This window comes from Solanum pennellii, chromosome 1 (assembly GCF_001406875.1).
Source record: "Solanum pennellii chromosome 1, SPENNV200".
Classification (NCBI taxonomy): Eukaryota; Viridiplantae; Streptophyta; class Magnoliopsida; order Solanales; family Solanaceae; genus Solanum; species Solanum pennellii.
This window is the reverse complement of record NC_028637.1, coordinates 65,980,606-65,999,563: the sequence shown is the minus strand read 5'-3', so window position 1 is coordinate 65,999,563 and position 18,958 is coordinate 65,980,606. Positions and strand designations below refer to the sequence as shown.

General features: G+C 35.8%; 1 protein-coding gene across 1 annotated transcript; it reads left to right on the top strand.

The window, feature by feature from the left end:
* The first annotated feature begins 245 nt into the window (after positions 1-245).
* On the top strand, positions 246-1,448 carry LOC107031123 (F-box protein CPR30-like). Its single transcript, NM_001323465.1, is given in 1 exon segment — positions 246-1,448. A coding segment is annotated over 1 exon segment (1,203 nt).
* The last annotated feature ends 17,510 nt before the right edge of the window (positions 1,449-18,958 follow it).

Genomic DNA, 18,958 nt, shown 5'->3' with positions numbered 1-18,958 from the left:
TGTATTGTAAATATGATATGTAAATTAATAAGAAGGATATTAATCAGGATATTTCTGTCCTTTTTTAAATGTATTATAACTTGTCGATATATAAGTGAAACTATAAATTGTTATAAATTAGAACCACAAAATGCGAAATAGATTATTAGTTTGTTATGGATCTGGATTCAACAAAGTAAGCCTTTTGATCCAGTTCAAATGAGATGAAAAATAAGTATTGCATATAGGAGTATAAAAATAATCAAATGGCTGATGGAATTATGAAGAAGTTGAATGAAGATGTGGTAATTTATATACTTTTGAGACTCGCGGTGAAATCCCTCCTGCGATTCAATTGCATCTCAAAAACTTGTTACTCTCTCATTAAATCCTCTACTTTTGTCTATCTTTATCTCAACCGCACAACAACTTCCAAAGACGAATTCATTCTTTTCAAGCATTGCTTCGAATATGAAAGAAATATGCATAAAACTATATTGTCATTTCTTTCTGGTGATGACGATGATGATGATTATTTTAACCCAATTATTCAAGATCTAGATGTCACTCATTTGAAAACCAATAATAATTATAACATGGATCAATTCATTGGTCCTTGTAACGGTTTGATTGCCATGATGGACTCCGTTACCACCATCTTAATTAATCCATCTACGAGAAATTATAGACTTCTCCCACCCGACCAGTTTATTGGTTGTCAAGAAGATCACTATCGTTCCATCCAAAATGTTGGTTTTGGATATGACTCTATCGCGAATGACTATAAAGTTATTAGAATTTCAAAAATATATATGACAGATCGTGATGATTATCCAGAAGAGATGGATAGAATAGTTGATATCTACGATCTGAGTGTTGATTGTTGGAGAAAATTAGATTGTGATGTGGTTCAACAATTGAGCACGTTTTATTGTGCCTCTAGTTCGCAAATGTTTTATAGGGGAATTTGTCATTGGTTTGCATCTCAATACATAGAAGGAGAGATTGATGAATACTTAATTCTCTGTTTTGAAATGAGCACCGAAATATTCCATAGTTTAAAAATTCCAGAACCTTGTTATTTAATGTATGGACCGAGTTGTAAACTCATGTTATTACAGGATTCTTTAGCATTGATTTATCATCCATATTCGGAGCCCGTGATTCCTGATGAAAAGGATTTGATTAATATTTGGATAATGAAGGATTACAATGTATATGAGTCTTGGACTAAGAAATACACAATTAGGGGTCATCAAATTGATTTCCCATTAGCAATTTGGAAGGGTTATTTGTTTCTTTATCAGAGTGGAAGTGGAAGTATGATGTCCTATAACCTTAATTCCAATGTGGTAAAGGAATTAAGTTTTCATGGTGTTCCTAAAAGTTTCAGAGTTATAGGTTACAAGGATAGCTTGACTTCAATTCCAAGAGAGAATGAGCACACTACACACGTTCAGAAATTTTAGAGAAAATATCACTTGTAGCTTGTTCACTAGTTGAGTAATTTTAGTGATGAAAAAAAAAAATTAACCCTGCAACATATTATTTGTTTATGATCGATACAACTTTAGCAATATCCATTTATTGTTAACTTTCTTTTTATTGATTCTCACAAAAAGGAAATTTTGTTCTTTTTTCCCTCATTTGTAATGCAATGTATATATAGTTTGAACTAACTAAATTTATCTTCGTCGAAAATCTTTTTTTTTTTTGTTGTCCTACTTGTTGGGCTTTGTGGAGGCTTGTGAGCCGGCCCGACCCATTACTGAAACCCTAGGTTAACCATTTGGTTTTCCTATAAATATGATCCTTGTATTTGTAATTCAAAGCAGCACAAGTGAAATAAAAATCCTCCTGTTACAGTCGTGGAGTAGGGAAACCGAACCACGTTAAATTCTTGTGTGTCCCGTTTGTGTTCCGTTTCTCTTTTCTCTAGATTATTTGTGTGTGTTGTGTGTTTAATTCCCAACAATTGGTATCAGAGCGAGGTTTCAACAACATTGTAACACAAACTGTGAGAAATTGTCACCTAGGGTTCTTGTGTGAAGAACTGTGTGCAGGGAGGAGTAGCCGCCGTTACCGTGTGGGTAACCTCAAGCAGCAGCCGGCTAGGAGAACCGCGCAGGGTGCGAACAGCCGTCGTCCGTGTGCTGTCCGTCGCGCCGTTCCAGTGGCCGCCGCGTCGAGGAGCCTCAGATCCAGCCGCGAGCGTCCAGATCGTGAGCATCGTCCAAATCGCCGCCCGCTGTCTGTAGACGCCGTTAAGGGAATTGCCGAAGTCCTTTGAGATGGCAGAAGATGGGAAGTTCCGAATTGAGAAGTTCGATGGTACAGATTTCAGTTGGTGGAAGATGCAGATTGAAGATTTGCTGGTTCAGAAAGATTTGGACGTAGTGTTGGGTGACAAGCAAGGAAAATTGTCTGATGCAGAGTGGGCAGTTTTGGATCGGAAAGCTATGTCAGTTATCCGACTCTCGTTGACCAAGAATGTTGCGTTCAACATTCTTAAGGAGAAGACAGCGAAAGGCATCTTGGAAGCCTTGTCTAACATGTACGAGAAGCCATCTGCAGCAAACAAAATTTTTCTGATTAGAGAGTTGGTGAACACAAAGATGAAGGAAGGCAGTTCAGTTACCGAGCACATCAACTCATTGAATTCGATCTTAGCCAGACTTTTGTCAGTTGGCATTAAGTTCGATGATGAAGTTCAAGCTTTACTACTGTTATCATCATTGCCTGACAGTTGGTCCGGAACGGTTACAGCAGTTGCCAGTTCAGTGGGACCTAATGGATTCACCTTTGAGAAGATTCGTGATCTCGTTCTTGGCGAGGATGTCAGAAGAAGGAGTTCTGGAGAATCATCAGGTGATATGCTAAACGTCGTCAGAGGCAGAGGAAATAACAGAGGTAGTGGGAGCAGGAACCGAAGAAGGAGTCAGTCAAAGGCTCGGGATGGCTCAGGTGTAACATGTTGGAACTGCAAGGAGGTGGGGCATTTCAGGAATCAATGCCAGAAAGACAAACAAGTCAACATTGCAGAAGACAGCGTCAACGAGGATTTGTTTATCTGTTGCGCGGAGAGCAATGTGGATTCCTGGGTCATGGATTCTGGTGCTTCTTTTCACGCTACCCACAGCAGTGAAGCATTGCAGAATCTGGTTATTGGAGACTTTGGAAAGGTAAGGCTTGCAGACGATAGAGCTCTTGATGTTACGGGCATGGGTGACATGGTGCTGAAGACGCCAGTCGGTTTCTGGACCTTGAAGGATGTCAGAGTTGTTCCAAGCTTGACGAAAAGTTTGATTTCTGTTAGGCAGTTGGATGAACAGGGACATCATGTGAAGTTCGGAAATGGGCAGTGGAAGGTCGTGAGGGGCAATCTTGTCATGGCTCGTGGAACAAAAAGAGGATCGTTGTATATTGTCGGATTACCGTCTGAGGGAGTGACCGTCCCAGTTCAGAAGAAAAACAAAGTCCGGTTCACAGAATCTCGTGGGCAGAAGAAGGTTGTCTTTGCAAGAAAGAAACCCAGAGCCACAGGTCAGATTCAGGATGAACGAGCAAGGAAAGGTTCAGGAAGACCAGTCAGAGGCGTTTGTGGCAGTGGGAGCACCGGCCGTGCTTCAGCCAAGGCTCCTAGAAGACAGTGGGTCAAGAGAACCAGTATTCCAGCTGTTGATACGTCTCCAGAAAATATCTTGCTGAGTATGGAGAGTGTTTGTTCTCAGGGAGTTCTAGGATCCGGCAGTTCGTGTCTCAAGTGGGAGCCGGTAGGGACCGAGGACGAGTCAAGGGCAGTTTCAGCCGTGACTGATGTGTTGAAGCTTCGGGGAGCTTCAACGGGCCTTTCAGTTGACTGATGAGAAGGCCGCTGTAGCAGGAGAGAGTTGAAAAAGATTACTAGACATACAAGTGTTCTAAGTGGATGACAGTTGAAATTCTTCAAGCCTCCAAGTGGGAGATTGTTGGGCTTTGTGGAGGCTTGTGAGCCGGCCCGACCCATTACTGAAACCCTAGGTTAACCATTTGGTTTTCCTATAAATATGATCCTTGTATTTGTAATTCAAAGCAGCACAAGTGAAATAAAAATCCTCCTGTTACAGTCGTGGAGTAGGGAAACCGAACCACGTTAAATTCTTGTGTGTCCCGTTTGTGTTCCGTTTCTCTTTTCTCTAGATTATTTGTGTGTGTTGTGTGTTTAATTCCCAACACTACTTACATATTAATGGTCACAACACATATCAAGATCGCGATACAGCGCCTAATGAGCTACTTACTACTACCCATCTAAGATATAATTAACATGGAATTTATGAAGAACAAGTAAACAAGATTAAAAATAAATGTCTATATATGATAAGTGAGAAAAATGTTAGTATAAAGTATGAATACTGCCAATACAACCCAAAAGTGATTAAGTCATTGATTTATTAAGTGTGAATATAAAATATGTGACGCAACTCGAAAGGGAAGTGCTAAAGTATCCTAAAAATAAAACTCATTGTTATTTATGTTCTAATGATAGCTAGACTCAATTAGATAAATACCGAATAAATGTTGGAGTCACTTATTGCAATACCCCGTATGTCTATGCTAACATACAACTAGTCAAACGTCAATGAGTTTATGTGAAACGAGAAAACAAGGATATAAATGGATAAGTATATTAAGAAACACATATATAACAGTTTGATTGAAGTGATAAACTAAAGTATTACTCTCAAGGAAGCCTTAGAACCTGTTTAGACTGACTTTTGGCTTTAGATGTATAAGCCAAAAGCGAATAGTCATAAGTCAGAAATCCTACTTTATGGCTTTTGACTTATATTTATCATTTTAGTTTAAAAACACAAACCTTTAAGCACTTATTAAATTTTGAAATCATGCGATGATTTACAGGGTTTAAAAAACTACCTATCAAACTAAAAGTATTTGAGTCTAATTTCCAGCAAAACAAATCGTTCATCAAATTGAGTTTTAGATTATGAGTTATAAGGGCTTATGACCAAATCACGTATTTATGACTAAGTTATATCAAAGAGATTAAATGGGCTTGGGAAAATGAGATTATGTTGAGACTAAAGTCTAAAGTGTTCAAGTGTACAAAAGTGAAGGTGATAATTGAAAAAAGAAAAATGAATGCCGGACTAGCTTAGCTTATCGTTCTACTTGTTTGGAAAATTCTATGTGGTTAAGCTAGCTTATCGAAGTCCTGCTTGATTAAGAAACTTATATATGTGGCATATATTAGATGTTAATGATAAAGGATGGAAAAAGAGGACAAGTAGGCACACCTACTTAAAGAAATACAAATCCAATAATTAAAGTGAAGCTAGTAGGTGGATCAAATACTTAAAAGGTTTAATTGGGCGAAAGGGAGTTGGGTCCTCGGCAACGGCATCAAAAACCTATTGCACCAAATGTACACTGTTGGTCAGCATTTTCATATTAATATTTTATATGTTAATTAGCTTAAACTTTGGTGTTATAGTGTGGCACTTGCTGTAAGTAGGCCGTTGATTGACTTCTCATATATGTTACAGAAGTTGGATGTAATTGACAATTGTTTGCTGCCTCATAATTGCTTCATTACTAAATTGCATTACTCCGTTTGGAGTAAGTGAATATGTTTCAAATTCTAGTGAAGCATCTAATGACAAGTCGTTTTCAGCTTCGTATCACATTAGCTCACTCTTAATTTTCCATTATTCTTTATAACCTATGTAACCTGTAGGTTATTTATCTTCACTATTTACCACCCCTTTATCATCCTATACATTCCTAGAAAGATATATTCAATTATAAATAGTGGTGGTCTTCAATTGGTTTAGAAACACAACAAAAAATATATAGTGCATAAAATTTATCAAAAAAGAGAGTTCTTATTAGTTGAAAGAAGGTGTTCTTTTGTGGAGCTTTGGACTCAATTCTTGTCCAGAATTAGTTGAGTTACACTTTGTGGTTAGGCTTTTGTATCCTAGAGGGGACAAGTCAAGAGGACTACTGTTGGACCGATGACAAACCTTTTGAATTGTGGAAAAATTACAAGTCAAGTTTGGGATATCTAAGAGTTTGGGGTTGTCTAGCCTTTGTGAGGATAATGGATGTCAATATTACAAAGTAGGGTAAGAAGGTTACTACTTGTGCTTTTCTTGATAATGCTTCAAATAGTACAACCTATCGATTTTTTAATCTTGAAGATAATACAATAATAGAATCGGATGATGGTATCTACCATGAAAATAAATTCCCTTTTGATTCTAAAATAGTGTGGGTTAAGGAATTGAACAAAATATTTTGTCACTACCTAATTTTTTTAATTTTAAAAAAATAAATAAAATTAATGATTTTGAGTTAAGAAAAAGTAAAAGAGCTAGAGTAGAAAAAGATTTTAGTCGTGATTTTTATGTGTTTAATGTTGAATATGACCCTCTCACTTTGAAAGAAATATTATCTTCACATTATTTTATTTTTTGGAAAGAGGTTGTAAATGATGAAATGATACCATCGATTTCTAATAAGACATGGAAGTTAGATTATTTACCACCTGTTGTAAAACATTAGTTGCAAATGGGTCTTACGAAAAAGTTGAAATTGGATGGATCTATTAATAAATATAAGACTAGACTAGTTGCAAAATGTTTTAAACAACTACAAGACCTAGAATTATTTTATACTTTTTCACCAATAACAAAAATACATCCATAAGACTTTTAATTGCTACGACTGAATTTTTTAATTTGCAAATTCATCAAATGGATGTAAAAACTATTTTTTTTTAAATGGAGACCTAAATGAGGAAATTTATATGAAACAACTCGAGTCTTTTGTTGAAGCATGCCAAGAAAGCAAAGTGTATAAACTTACTAAATTCCTATATGGCTTGAAACAGGCACCTAAGCAATGCTAAGAAATTTTTGATTCTTGCATGATTGAAAATGGTCTTAAAACAAATAAATGTGATAAGTGCATAAAACATAAGTTTTGAAATAATTCACATTTGATTATTTGCCCATATGTTGATGATTTATTGATCTTTTACTCTAACATGAATGTTATTGATGAAGATAAAAATATTTTTAAAAGTCATTTTGATATGAAAGATCATGGTGAGGCAAATTTTATTCTTTTGGATAAAATAACAAGAACATGTGAGGAAATTTTTCTTGACCAGTCACATTATGTTGAGAAATTTTTGAAAAATATAAATTTCATGATTGCAAGTATGTTGTAACTCCTTTTGATTCAAGTGTTCACTTATTCCTTATTGAAAGTGAAAAATGTAATGAATAAAAAGGAATACGCTAGCATAATCAAAAAATTTGAGATATATGATTGATTGCACTAGGCGTGATATTTCATATGTCAGAGGAGTACTTGATAGGTTTACAAGCAAGTCAGGTAATGAACATTGACATGCTATAAAAAGAGTTATGAAATATTTATTTAGAACAAAATATTGTGGTTTGTTCTATAAAAAGTATCATGTTGTACTTGAAGGCTTTTCTGATGCAGATTGGTACACTTTATCAGGTGCTCCATGTTCTACAACAGGTTAATCCTTATTTTGGGTGGTGGTGCTATTTGTTGGATATCAAAAAGTAAACTAATTGCTCACTATACCTTGGAGGTTGAACTAACTGTTTTAGCTTCAGCTAGTGAGGAAGCGAATAGATTAAGAGATTTGTTGTTTCAAATACCTTATTAAGAAAAATCAATTCCTCTTATTTTAATTCAATGTGATAGCATCGCTTCCATTGGTAGAGCTCAAAATCGTAATAATTGTGAAAAATGCACTATTTTTTCATTCTCTCCCTATGATGTGAGTGCATTGTTTTCTCTAGTAATTTGTGAAGGTTGAGTTGATAAAAGTCTTAATGAATATTTGTAGACCGTATGGGTGAAGTGTTAAACTTACAGGAACACTCTCGACAGATTTCACCTATGTGAGTGTGGAAGTAGGTCTTTTCCGATGAGAATTAGGTTTAAATTCAAAAGCACTCATGAAACCGGGATAGCACAAGGCCATAGCATGATGTCTTTAAAGCTCATGCCAACATTTTGATTATAATGTGCGAGCAGTGATATTTTATTTTCCTTAAGCAGTCATAGTTCAAGTATGAGACTACTACGCCTCTAGAGTACTAAAAGTTATTGTTTCACTAAATAAAGGTTCAATGCAGAGCACACTTTCATTATGTATAGTAGTCTTTTAATGCAGAGCACACTTTCATTATGCATAGTAATCTTCCATCGTATGATATACTCGCTTGACAAGTATTAAAATGAGTGGTGGAGTTGTAGGTCAGTATTTTAATATTAATTTTTTATATGTTAATTTAGCTAAAACTTTGGTGTTATAGTGTGGCCCTGGCTGTAAGTAATCTGTTGGTTGACTTCTCATATATGTTACAAAAGTTGGGTGAAATTTACAGTTGTTTGCAGCCTCATAATTGCTTCATTACTAAATTTCATTACTCCATTTGGAGTAAGTGAATATGTTACAAATTCTTGTGTAGCATCTAATGACAAGCCATTTGTAGCTTTGTGCCACATTATCTCACTCTTTATTCTTTACTCTTCATTATTCTTTGTAACCTATGTAACCTATTTTTACTATTTACCACCCCATTGTCATCCTATTTATTTTTACGAAGATATATTTAACTATAAATAATGGTGGTCTTCATATGGTTTAGGAACACAAGAAAAAATATCGAGTGCATAAAGTTTGTCAAAAAAAAAGAGTTCTTAATAGTTGAAGGGCGGTGTTCTTTTTGTAGAGCTTTGGGCTCAACTCTTGTCCAGAGTTTGTTGATTTACACTTTGTGATTAGGTTGTTGTATCTTGGAGGGGACAAGTCAAGAGGACTACTGCTGGACCGGCTAAAAACATATGTTGCAGTGGGCTTGAATCTTATTAAAGAGAGCGAGATATTCGCGCCTCAGCAGCCTGAAGAGATTTTTGTTTCTTCATTTTATTTTTCAATTGTAATCTTGTAACTCTGTTATATTTTAATTCTCACCTACATACACGCAAGTGTACGTGGTTACATAAGTAATAATGTGACTCTTGCAAGCCAAATTATCGAACCGAAAGGACTTTTTACTAGCAAATATCTAATTTATCTTTAAATTTTGATCATGTGCAAGTGTGCAGAAAACAAATGCAAATAATAACTAAGACAATTAAATAACAATTCAAAATAGGTTTTGATTGGTACTTAAGAAGATTCCAAGGCTATGACTGTCATACAAATTCAAGTAGAGTGTTATCAACCATAGTTTCTTCTTGGTTGTAAAGTTCCTAACTTACCAAGTTAATAATATAATTATAGTCCATCAAACCTATACCATTTACCGAAATTGGAAACATAAATGTATGATTGACCGGAGATAGCTTTAATTAACAATGCAGCATTATGTTATTCTCCTGTTTTCTTAGTCAAGTGAGACAAACTAGGTATATTCCTATTCTAGATGAAAATTGCCCTTCGTTTAATATAGAATAATCTCGCTCCTTATGTTTCGCATTCTATCTCTCCATCCCTCTCCAAAGTTGAAGAAAAGACAAGGTGTGGTGATCAAACATTAAAAGAAAGAAAATAAGAACATAAGAATAGATGTAATGATAACCTAACTCCATCTAAAGTTTCATAGCGCTAAAATAATTCGTAGTTGTATAAGTAACCTGCCAATGATTCAACAAAGATTTACGTGTTCATTGTGAAAAACTAAAGAATCTATCAATCTGTTAAATCCTTGCATCCTAATTAAGTGAATATCACCCTGAGTCCTTTGACGACACTTGGATGTCAAATTAAATTATTCATTCATCAAAAGTCAAGCTATCCTCTATCGAACTCAAGTTATTAGATGGTGGCTAGTAGCATCAAATCCCTTTGTCACAACTCAAGGTATCCCCTAGGCTTAACATGTCGTATAAGACCCCATAAAAGCCACTTAGCATTCATTGTACAAGATAATAGAATATAACATATTTAAAAGACAATTTTAACATATAAAAGTTTTATATAGAAAAACGAAAGTCTAAACATCGTCTCAAAGACATGTAGTACATAAGATTGATTAGGGTGTAGCTTGTACATCCCATTCCAAAACTAAAAGTAAAGACAAAAAAGGAAAATCAAGCTCGATCCTCGGAATTCGAGGACTCACCAATCTTCAATATTCAATGTAAAATCCCTAGCCACAGAAGTGTGAATCTGTAAGGTCGGACCCTATATATAGGGAAAATGTAGGCAAGAGTATGTGTTAGTACAAAAAATACACTAAGTATGATATTCATGCATAAAACATTTGAAAACATGCTCAAAAGGGATATTTTTTATGGTATGCAATGACCAAGTTAAAACATGACATAAAAGGGCTAGAAGACACAAGTCATAAAACATGGTCAATGCAAATAGACATCATCTTAAAGCACATGTGAGATACTTCTTGAAGACATGACACTCTTGGAGTGCAACCAGCATACTTGACTTCTCGGAGGTCTTGTACAAGCCCTTCAGTATCGTTCATCGCATATAAAACATGTGAAAAGTAGTGCGGAATTAAAACTTTTCACAAACATTCTATATGTATTTAAAATATCTTACATATAAAACTCATAGGAAATACTAAGTCTCATTTAATCAAATCTTAGACACAAGAAATATTTTGGGACACGGCCGATACTCAATAGAAATAAGTACTACTAAGCTTTACAATATTTCGATAAAGGAAATAAAAGATATCTATGCCCTCGATTCAAATGAGGACATACTTCAACTTGCTTGAACGATCTTCTAATCCAAGCTTAGCTCTCCAAAAGCACATTCACCTGTGAATCACTTTAGAGATAGATAAAAGCATGGAATTAGTACAAACACATGTAGTAAGAATGGCATAAGGCATAAAATCATGAAAACGGACATTTATATGCATCTTTTTTATTCAAATATCATATCATAAGCATAAGAACAATATTTAACACCTTCGAAACACATAAGAAATAACCTAAGCATTTTATGACATTTTTAAGGAAACCTTACAGTGACCTATATCACTGTTACACTGAAGTTCCTTCACTGTACATTGAAGTTTCTTAACTTCATCGTAGACACTTTATAGCATGCAATTCCCTCACTAAAAGTTATCCTAAGACTCACTTAAGTAAGACAAAGAGAGACCGCTCATACACCCTCTCTAGGCAGACCTAAATGATCCTTAAGACCACCTATAATGAGATATACACATTTATAATACATCATACACATGAACATGAGATCCTCCTACCAAAGGTGATTCTAAGATTCACTTGAGTGGGTTGTGAAACGACCGCCCATACAATCCCTTAACCACAGAACAAAAAGATCCTATAGACTACCTAAGATAGAATCATTCTCACTTAATACAACAACATATAGATAATATGATATTCTCTTTCCAAAGGCTATTAAAAGACTTATTTAAGTAAATCAAGAATATAATGTCCATGATTGACCTCTTCAAGATTACCTAAATAATCCTTAGGACTACCTAAGGCTTAGATCATGTCTACATAATCAACCATCTTCCCTAACTAGAGTCATTCCTAAGACTTATCTAGGTAAGATATGAAGTGACCATTCTTATGCCCCCTTCACACCTTAACTAGACAACCCTTAACTACTCTAGATAAGTACTTATTCATTTAATACACTTCCTTAATGTAAGTCATTGCATTCATTAGTCCATTTAAGACTCATTCATCACATAAGGACATTCAAGTAATGGTTTTGGACAAGACCTAGGGACTCTCACTAACATCTTCAAAGCCTATTGTGCAATGTCTAATAGTGTCCCATACTACCACCTAAACTTCATAGAAATTCTCTAATGCTAGTAGGTATCCCATATGATGAGAATAGAGAATAACCGACATAGACCATGATAGCTAAACATGGAATCAGGAATTCTAACCTACTCCGATGAGGGTGTTCTACTTGCCAAGAATAGATTTAGGACACATCCCATGTAGGCACATTGTTAAGGAATATGAAGGGCTTTTATGTACTCTAGTCTCATTCTCAAGTAGAGATACATTGTACTCTAGTCTCCTTCTCAAGTAGAGCTACTTTCCATAACATAATCACTTGGTGCCAGCCTTTGTTCTCATAGAGTAATTGACATTAAAGGATCACATGAATAGGTTCCTTATCTAGTTCATAACCCAATCACGTTCACCCTACCAAAAAGGTCCACTAGGGATACCTTTCAATGGCGACTAAGATAGCTCATCATGACTTCCCTAAGGATGATACGATGTCGTTCCAGACAATCAACCTTAAGTCCATCACTCATACAAGAAGGATACCATTACGGCTCTCGACTCCAAGTTCATAACATAACCTTACTACTAGGTTTAAGGTTACACGTACATGACCCTCTTAACATCATTTAAGGTTTCACATATCATTAATTCATACATGACAAGGGTGCACTAAGCTTACCTAGTCAAAACATTTTATATTCACATAGCATTCATACATGTATCAGATAAGGGACACAAGTCTACCAAAACAAGACACAACATACTTTACTTTATTACATATAGCATATCATCCTTTGGATCACGTAGGAATGACCCTTATCATCTTTATGTCATCCTATACATTACTATATCGTTATCAATATAACCATCATAAACTCATATAATCAATTAGGAATAATCATGCATCAAATCTAAGGCTACACACAAGACATGGTCATAGTCTGACATGATTACCTAACAACATCAATAGAACACATACTTTCACTTAACCACATGTAGACAGATATGCTCATGTATCACATAAATCAACTACAAATCATTATAATACTTCAAGTAGTGACAACAAGGCCATGATCATCATAGTACATAAAGTAACGCCGACAAAGCCACATCAACTGCAAGTAAATCACATAGCACCGCCACCATAAGTAGACCATACCAATTACAACATAATTAAAGTATAATTAACATAAAGATAAAGAGAATTAGGGCAGCTTACCACCACTCCATTCTCTCCACTTCAATCCATGTTAAAATCATCCAATTCAATACCATAAGGCCCTTACCCATGACCATAACCAATAATTAAATACATAAAGTATGATATTCAATGAAACGAGGTAAATTCAATAAATATTAAGACAACCTAGATATCAATTCAATATAATTATTACATCATTCAATAGCCCATAGAAAACTACACTAGAATTCATAAGCATTAAGTCAATATCACTTAACCCATAAAGTAGTCAAAAACTAGGGTTCATCAATTACATGCGTTCATAGGTTAATTGAGTTAAAATAATCAAATTAACAAAAGTTCAATCAATATTCAATGCTTTAAAACCTATAATTCAAGAACCCATAGATAGATTTCAATTTAGAAAACTCATCCTTTAAGAACTCTTTGAAATCACTTTGAAAATTGGCCCCTTGATGAATAGAGTTTCAAGGATAAAAAATTATACCTCACTGATTTTAATCCGCCACTTTGATGAAGAATCACCACTCAATTCGCCAATCCAAGCTCTTCCTTGGGTTTTGGCTTCAATGGAAATCTAGAGAATTTCTAGGATATTTTTGGATTTTGATTTTGAAGAATGAATTCTCCTAAGTGTTTTAGACTTATAAACACATTTAAAATAACCAAAAGACACTTAGAAAACCGCCCAAACTCTTATTTGGATGTGGGGTGAATTTACCAATTCACCCCTTGAACTTACAGTGAATTGCGTAAGAACCAATACCGTCGACGACTGGGTAGTCAACGGACCGTTTGTCCACAAACATACAGTCTTGTCCTCTCGTCGTTTAGTTCAGAGACTTGACTTTGGTGTATTGATCTCTCTAGGCTAATTCTTGACCCACGACACCCATCGACGAGGCTTCGACTGGCCAACGAGCCGTTGTTTGCCTTAGTCGTTTGGAGCCTGGTCTAGACAGCCTTGGCTCAAAGATGGATCCTTCCTCAAGGGCTTCTTGGTTGGTCCTTGGGGACTTTCACCTGGATGTTTCCAACCTGAATATGTTTGTATATGAGTTTAGGACCTCCCATACCAATTTCATCCAAAATGAACACGTAAAACTCGAAGAAACATGCCAAGACACACAAGGTCGTTTCAAGGCAAACCTGTCGAACGTCATGGACGTTCTTGGAAGTTTGACCTTCAAACTTCATGAAACTTGACACACTGAAATACTATAATAACTCATATAATGACCTCATTAACTCATGAAACACACATATAGGCACATAACCCAACATAAGGCACATAGGTGACTTAGTCGTCGAACGTCTTAGTCGTCCCTTGACGTTTCACTTCCAAATCACCTAAAACTGTAGACACTGCCTCAATACCACATTTAGACCAATTTAGGACCTTAGACCCTCATGAAAAACATGTCGGCCTCTAGCTTTACCTAAGTCAGTTTTGAGGTATTACACCTGCAACCATAATGTTATTGACACCAAGTACAATTTCTCGATAGTGCATTAACACACAGAGCCTCGTGTATGTCAGCTTCAAAATCAGTCGTCACCTCAACGTCCTCCTCCTGTGGATCATTTAAGTGCAGAGTTAATTATTTAAAACCATCAGAAATACATTGTAATTGCTTTGTTCTAATGGTATGACCTGGGACATACCTTTCACCACACCTAAAACAGAGGTGATTAGCCTTTCGATGTTCATGCACTTCACATCTGAGTCTGAGAGGTGCAGGTTTCTGAGTAGTATGTGTTGATCCGGGTCTTGATCAAGGCAACATAAGATTATTTGCATTAAGGACATTTCCCACCATTTTGGAAGGCACTCCATTCTACTGCAATGCAGCCTCAATTGCTTTTTCTTGCATCCTAGCCTGTTGAATAGCAAAAGCAAGGTAGTAGGCTTGAATATTTTGACAGCAAACTTGATCTCCTCTTTAGGCCTACAATGAAGCTAGAAAAAAAGTGTGATTCATTTAATGGTGGGTTTCGCATGATCATTTTGAGCCTTTAGAAATTAAATCTTTTTTTAAGAATTCGTCAATGCCCCTAGTTTGGTTGAGCTTGTTGAAATCTTCTACCACATCTTCCATAAAAAAATCTCCAAACCTAACACAAATTTCCCTTTCTTAATTCGTCCCAAGTGACTGAACCTCTACTCAATACTAAGGAATTATACCAGGTCTCTGCATCCCCATTCAAGTAAAGGGTTGCACCCTCGACCCTCTAGGTATCATCAATTTTATAGAGATTGAAGTAACGCTCACACTTATGAACCTATACCTTAGGATTTAAGCCTTCGAAGCTAGAAAGCTCCCATTTAGGGGTAGGAAATATGCATCTGATTGGGTCGAGCCGGTTGAGCATCTTGAGAAGGAAGATGAAGGATCCATCACCTCTTGCCTGACCACGCTCCATGACATTAATACGCTTTAGTAGGAGCTCTAAGGTAACCTGGATTCTATGTTGAATGGTCGTCAAAGTTTGTTGTGCATTCAGGAGTTCGAGCAGAAGCTCATCATGGTGGGCTAAATTCTCGTCCATACTTCACATTTGAATGCCTTCAGCTATAAGTGACCAACAACAGTAGTGGAAACAGTGGCACTGATACTAATAGTTATGAATTTAACTTGAAATTCAATAGAACATTAGATAAACTAGGAAAGAACCAATATTTATGGAACGATTTTTTCTTATGTGAAATTGAAACTAACAATGTAACAACAAACTGAGATAAATTAAAAAAATGAAACTAAACAAAATAAAGGTATCATAAATGAAGCTCCTTGATCTCAATCTGAACTAAAAGAAGAAGTAGACATGATTAGAACGGAGTTGAAATGAAGAGAGAAGAGGCAAGGAAGAAGTTGAGGATTGTAGGATAACAGTTTCTTTTTCACATCTCCACTCTTTCCCTCAACGTGTATATGATAACCTCTCGACTAATTTTTCTGACATTGAACTTCATTTAGCTACTTTTAATCCAAGCCCTTTATTATTTGCAATTGACTTCTTCTGCATCTCCTAAATTAATTAATAATCCTTCCACTACTAACTTCTATTGGAAAGGTAGATGAAGTTGTTATAGTTTTTTTTTACTTTTAGATTTTATGAATCTAGTGTTGTAATGAGTGGATCTATGTATTATTGAAATTTTCTAGAAATTCTTTAGGGATGCAAAAGGATTGTCTAGTAGTAATTACTAGTTTAGGTTTGAGGCTTAATTGATGGATTCAATCATAAGTTTAGTGTATGATCTTTTATTCCATGGCCATTACTAATATGCATATGCAAGCTAAGAACTAATTTGAGGAATTGAATTCCGCTTAGGTTCATTGAAGTTATCAAATTTAATTAAAAAAATATAGTACGATATAATTGTAGAATCTCTCGGATAGATTTTAAAGATGATCAATTTGTCAAATATTAACAAATCCTCATTGATTCCAACACATGGAGAATTACTTTTTTATATGGGAATTTTACAATTGCTAAGTGTATCTCTGTATATCTTTTTCTGTGAAGTTTTCTAATGATATGTAACTGAATCACTTAACAAGATATTCTTCTTTGTCTATTGTCATTTCGTTACCTTTTTTCTGCAGAGTAATCCAACCTTTTGATAAAAGATGCCTTCTAGGTAATTTGGTAGAAAATATTTATGCAATGGTGCATATGTTCTTAGTTTTATCTCGGTTTTAAAGTATTTTTGAGTTTTAAGTTTGGAGAACTATCGAAAAAACATCCTATTATGATTCATTTATAGATAGGATGTGTATATCTATATTTGAAATAGTCTTTAAGGAGAAGTGGAGCACAAAAATTTTTGTCCTAATTACTAAGTTGAACTTGAATATATAAGACGCTTAGCCTTAGAAAAAGTAGTAGTCAGTGGAATTGCCTTGTAGACATCAAAATCTTGGTTGTCACAAAATATTAGCTTACTATGGAAAGCTCAAACACAAAAGAATTTGCAAATTTAGGCCTTACCGTTGATCTTATACTGGATCATATTGCTCGATAAAAGGGAACATTCAAACACTTATATTGCATCTCAAAGAAGTATCACGAAGTGATATGCATACATGATGGGAATTTCTTTTAATGAAAACGATTTTCACTAAACTGAAAATGAGAAATTGTTATATTCTAGTGTTTTGATGATCCTCCCAAATACAAGGACCCGGTCGTTGGAAAAGTACCTTCGTCAAGATTCAAAGTGGTGCACAGCTATAAAGCTATCTATACAGTTGTCTTGTCAGGTTGGTTGGTGATGTGCAGCGTACTTCACCAATAGGAAAGGCGGACAAAGTTGTTTGTTAAAGTGGTAAAAACCCATGTTAGTAACTAATATATACAACAATAAACAAACAACACTATTCATTTCAAGAAGAGATAAAGCTAGCAAGTCTTTTTAAGAACTCAAACAGCAAAAAACGTAGCAAGGGACCTGGTCCCGGAAAGTCTATGTCCGAGAAAAGGACGAAAATATCAGTTGTCAGAAAGCTACCAACTCTAATGTGATTTGTGCACAACTTTTCATGACAGCGGGCTCTCAGCCATTAGCCTTGTCCCAAGGGTTTGTGTCCATTTGAGTATAGTCTCTTCTCCAACAACACAAATATTAGACTTCGGCAAACAAATCACACAAGCTAAAAAGGAAAAAGCCATCTTCAAGGGATAACAAAACTCAACAAAAGGATCTGATGAAGTGCTAAAGCATTTTTGTTGAGATCGAGTTTTGTGACTACCATTTTATAAGTTTTTTCAACTTAAAAATTCTCAAGAACTCTTGCAAAGGCTATTACTCAAGTAAAGAATCATCCTCAAGATCAACTCGAACCTGATAGAGCTGCAAGCTTAGCGGTCTTAGGGTTATTTCTTCTGCACTTACATTGTAAATATGTTCTCCATCTATAAAGGATTCAGATAGTTCGTTTGGTGAAAAATTCTAAATTAGTTGAGTCCAATTGATTTAGTGGGCAGGCGTGTGTGCTGCTTAGTAAAAGTCTAAGTCATCCGGAGCGTGGTGATTTAATGGGCAGTCGTGTGTGTTGCTTAGCAAAAGTCTAAGTCATCCGGAGTGTGGTGGTTTAGTGGGCAACCTGCGTACTGCTCAGTCAAATTTTAAGTTGTCTAGTGGTGATAGCTTAGTGGGTAGAGGTACATCAGCTTAGGCTCTTCAAGTAATAGAGTTATTACTTGGTCGTGAGATTAACTCTATCATATTTACATACATACATACATATATATATATATGTGTGTGTGTGTGTGTGTGTGTGTGTGTGTGTGTGTGTGTGTGTGTGTGTGTGTGTGTGTGTGTGTGTGTGTGTGTGTGTGTGTGTGTGTGTGTGTGTGTGTGTGTGTGTGTGTGTGTGTGTGTGTGTGTGTGTGTGTGTGTGTGTGTGTGTGTGTGTGTGTGTGTGTGTGTGTGTGTGTGTGTGTGTGTGTGTGTGTGTGTGTGTGTGTGTGTGTGTGTGTGTGTGTGTGTGTGTGTGTGTGTGTGTGTGTGTGTGTGTGTGTGTGTGTGTGTGTGTGTGTGTGTGTGTGTGTGTGTGTGTGTGTGTGTGTGTGTGTGTGTGTGTGTGTGTGTGTGTGTGTGTGTGTGTGTGTGTGTGTGTGTGTGTGTGTGTGTGTGTGTGTGTGTGTGTGTGTGTGTGTGTGTGTGTGTGTGTGTGTGTGTGTGTGTGTGTGTGTGTGTGTGTGTGTGTGTGTGTGTGTGTGTGTGTGTGTGTGTGTGTGTGTGTGTGTGTGTGTGTGTGTGTGTGTGTGTGTGTGTGTGTGTGTGTGTGTGTGTGTGTGTGTGTGTGTGTGTGTGTGTGTGTGTGTGTGTGTGTGTGTGTTGTATAATTAGTATATTTTATAAACATTTCGAAAGTCATCTCAAACGGTTTTAATTTTAGTAAGTATTTTGTTAAATTAGTGTAGTTTAATCTATGGTAATAATTTTTAATC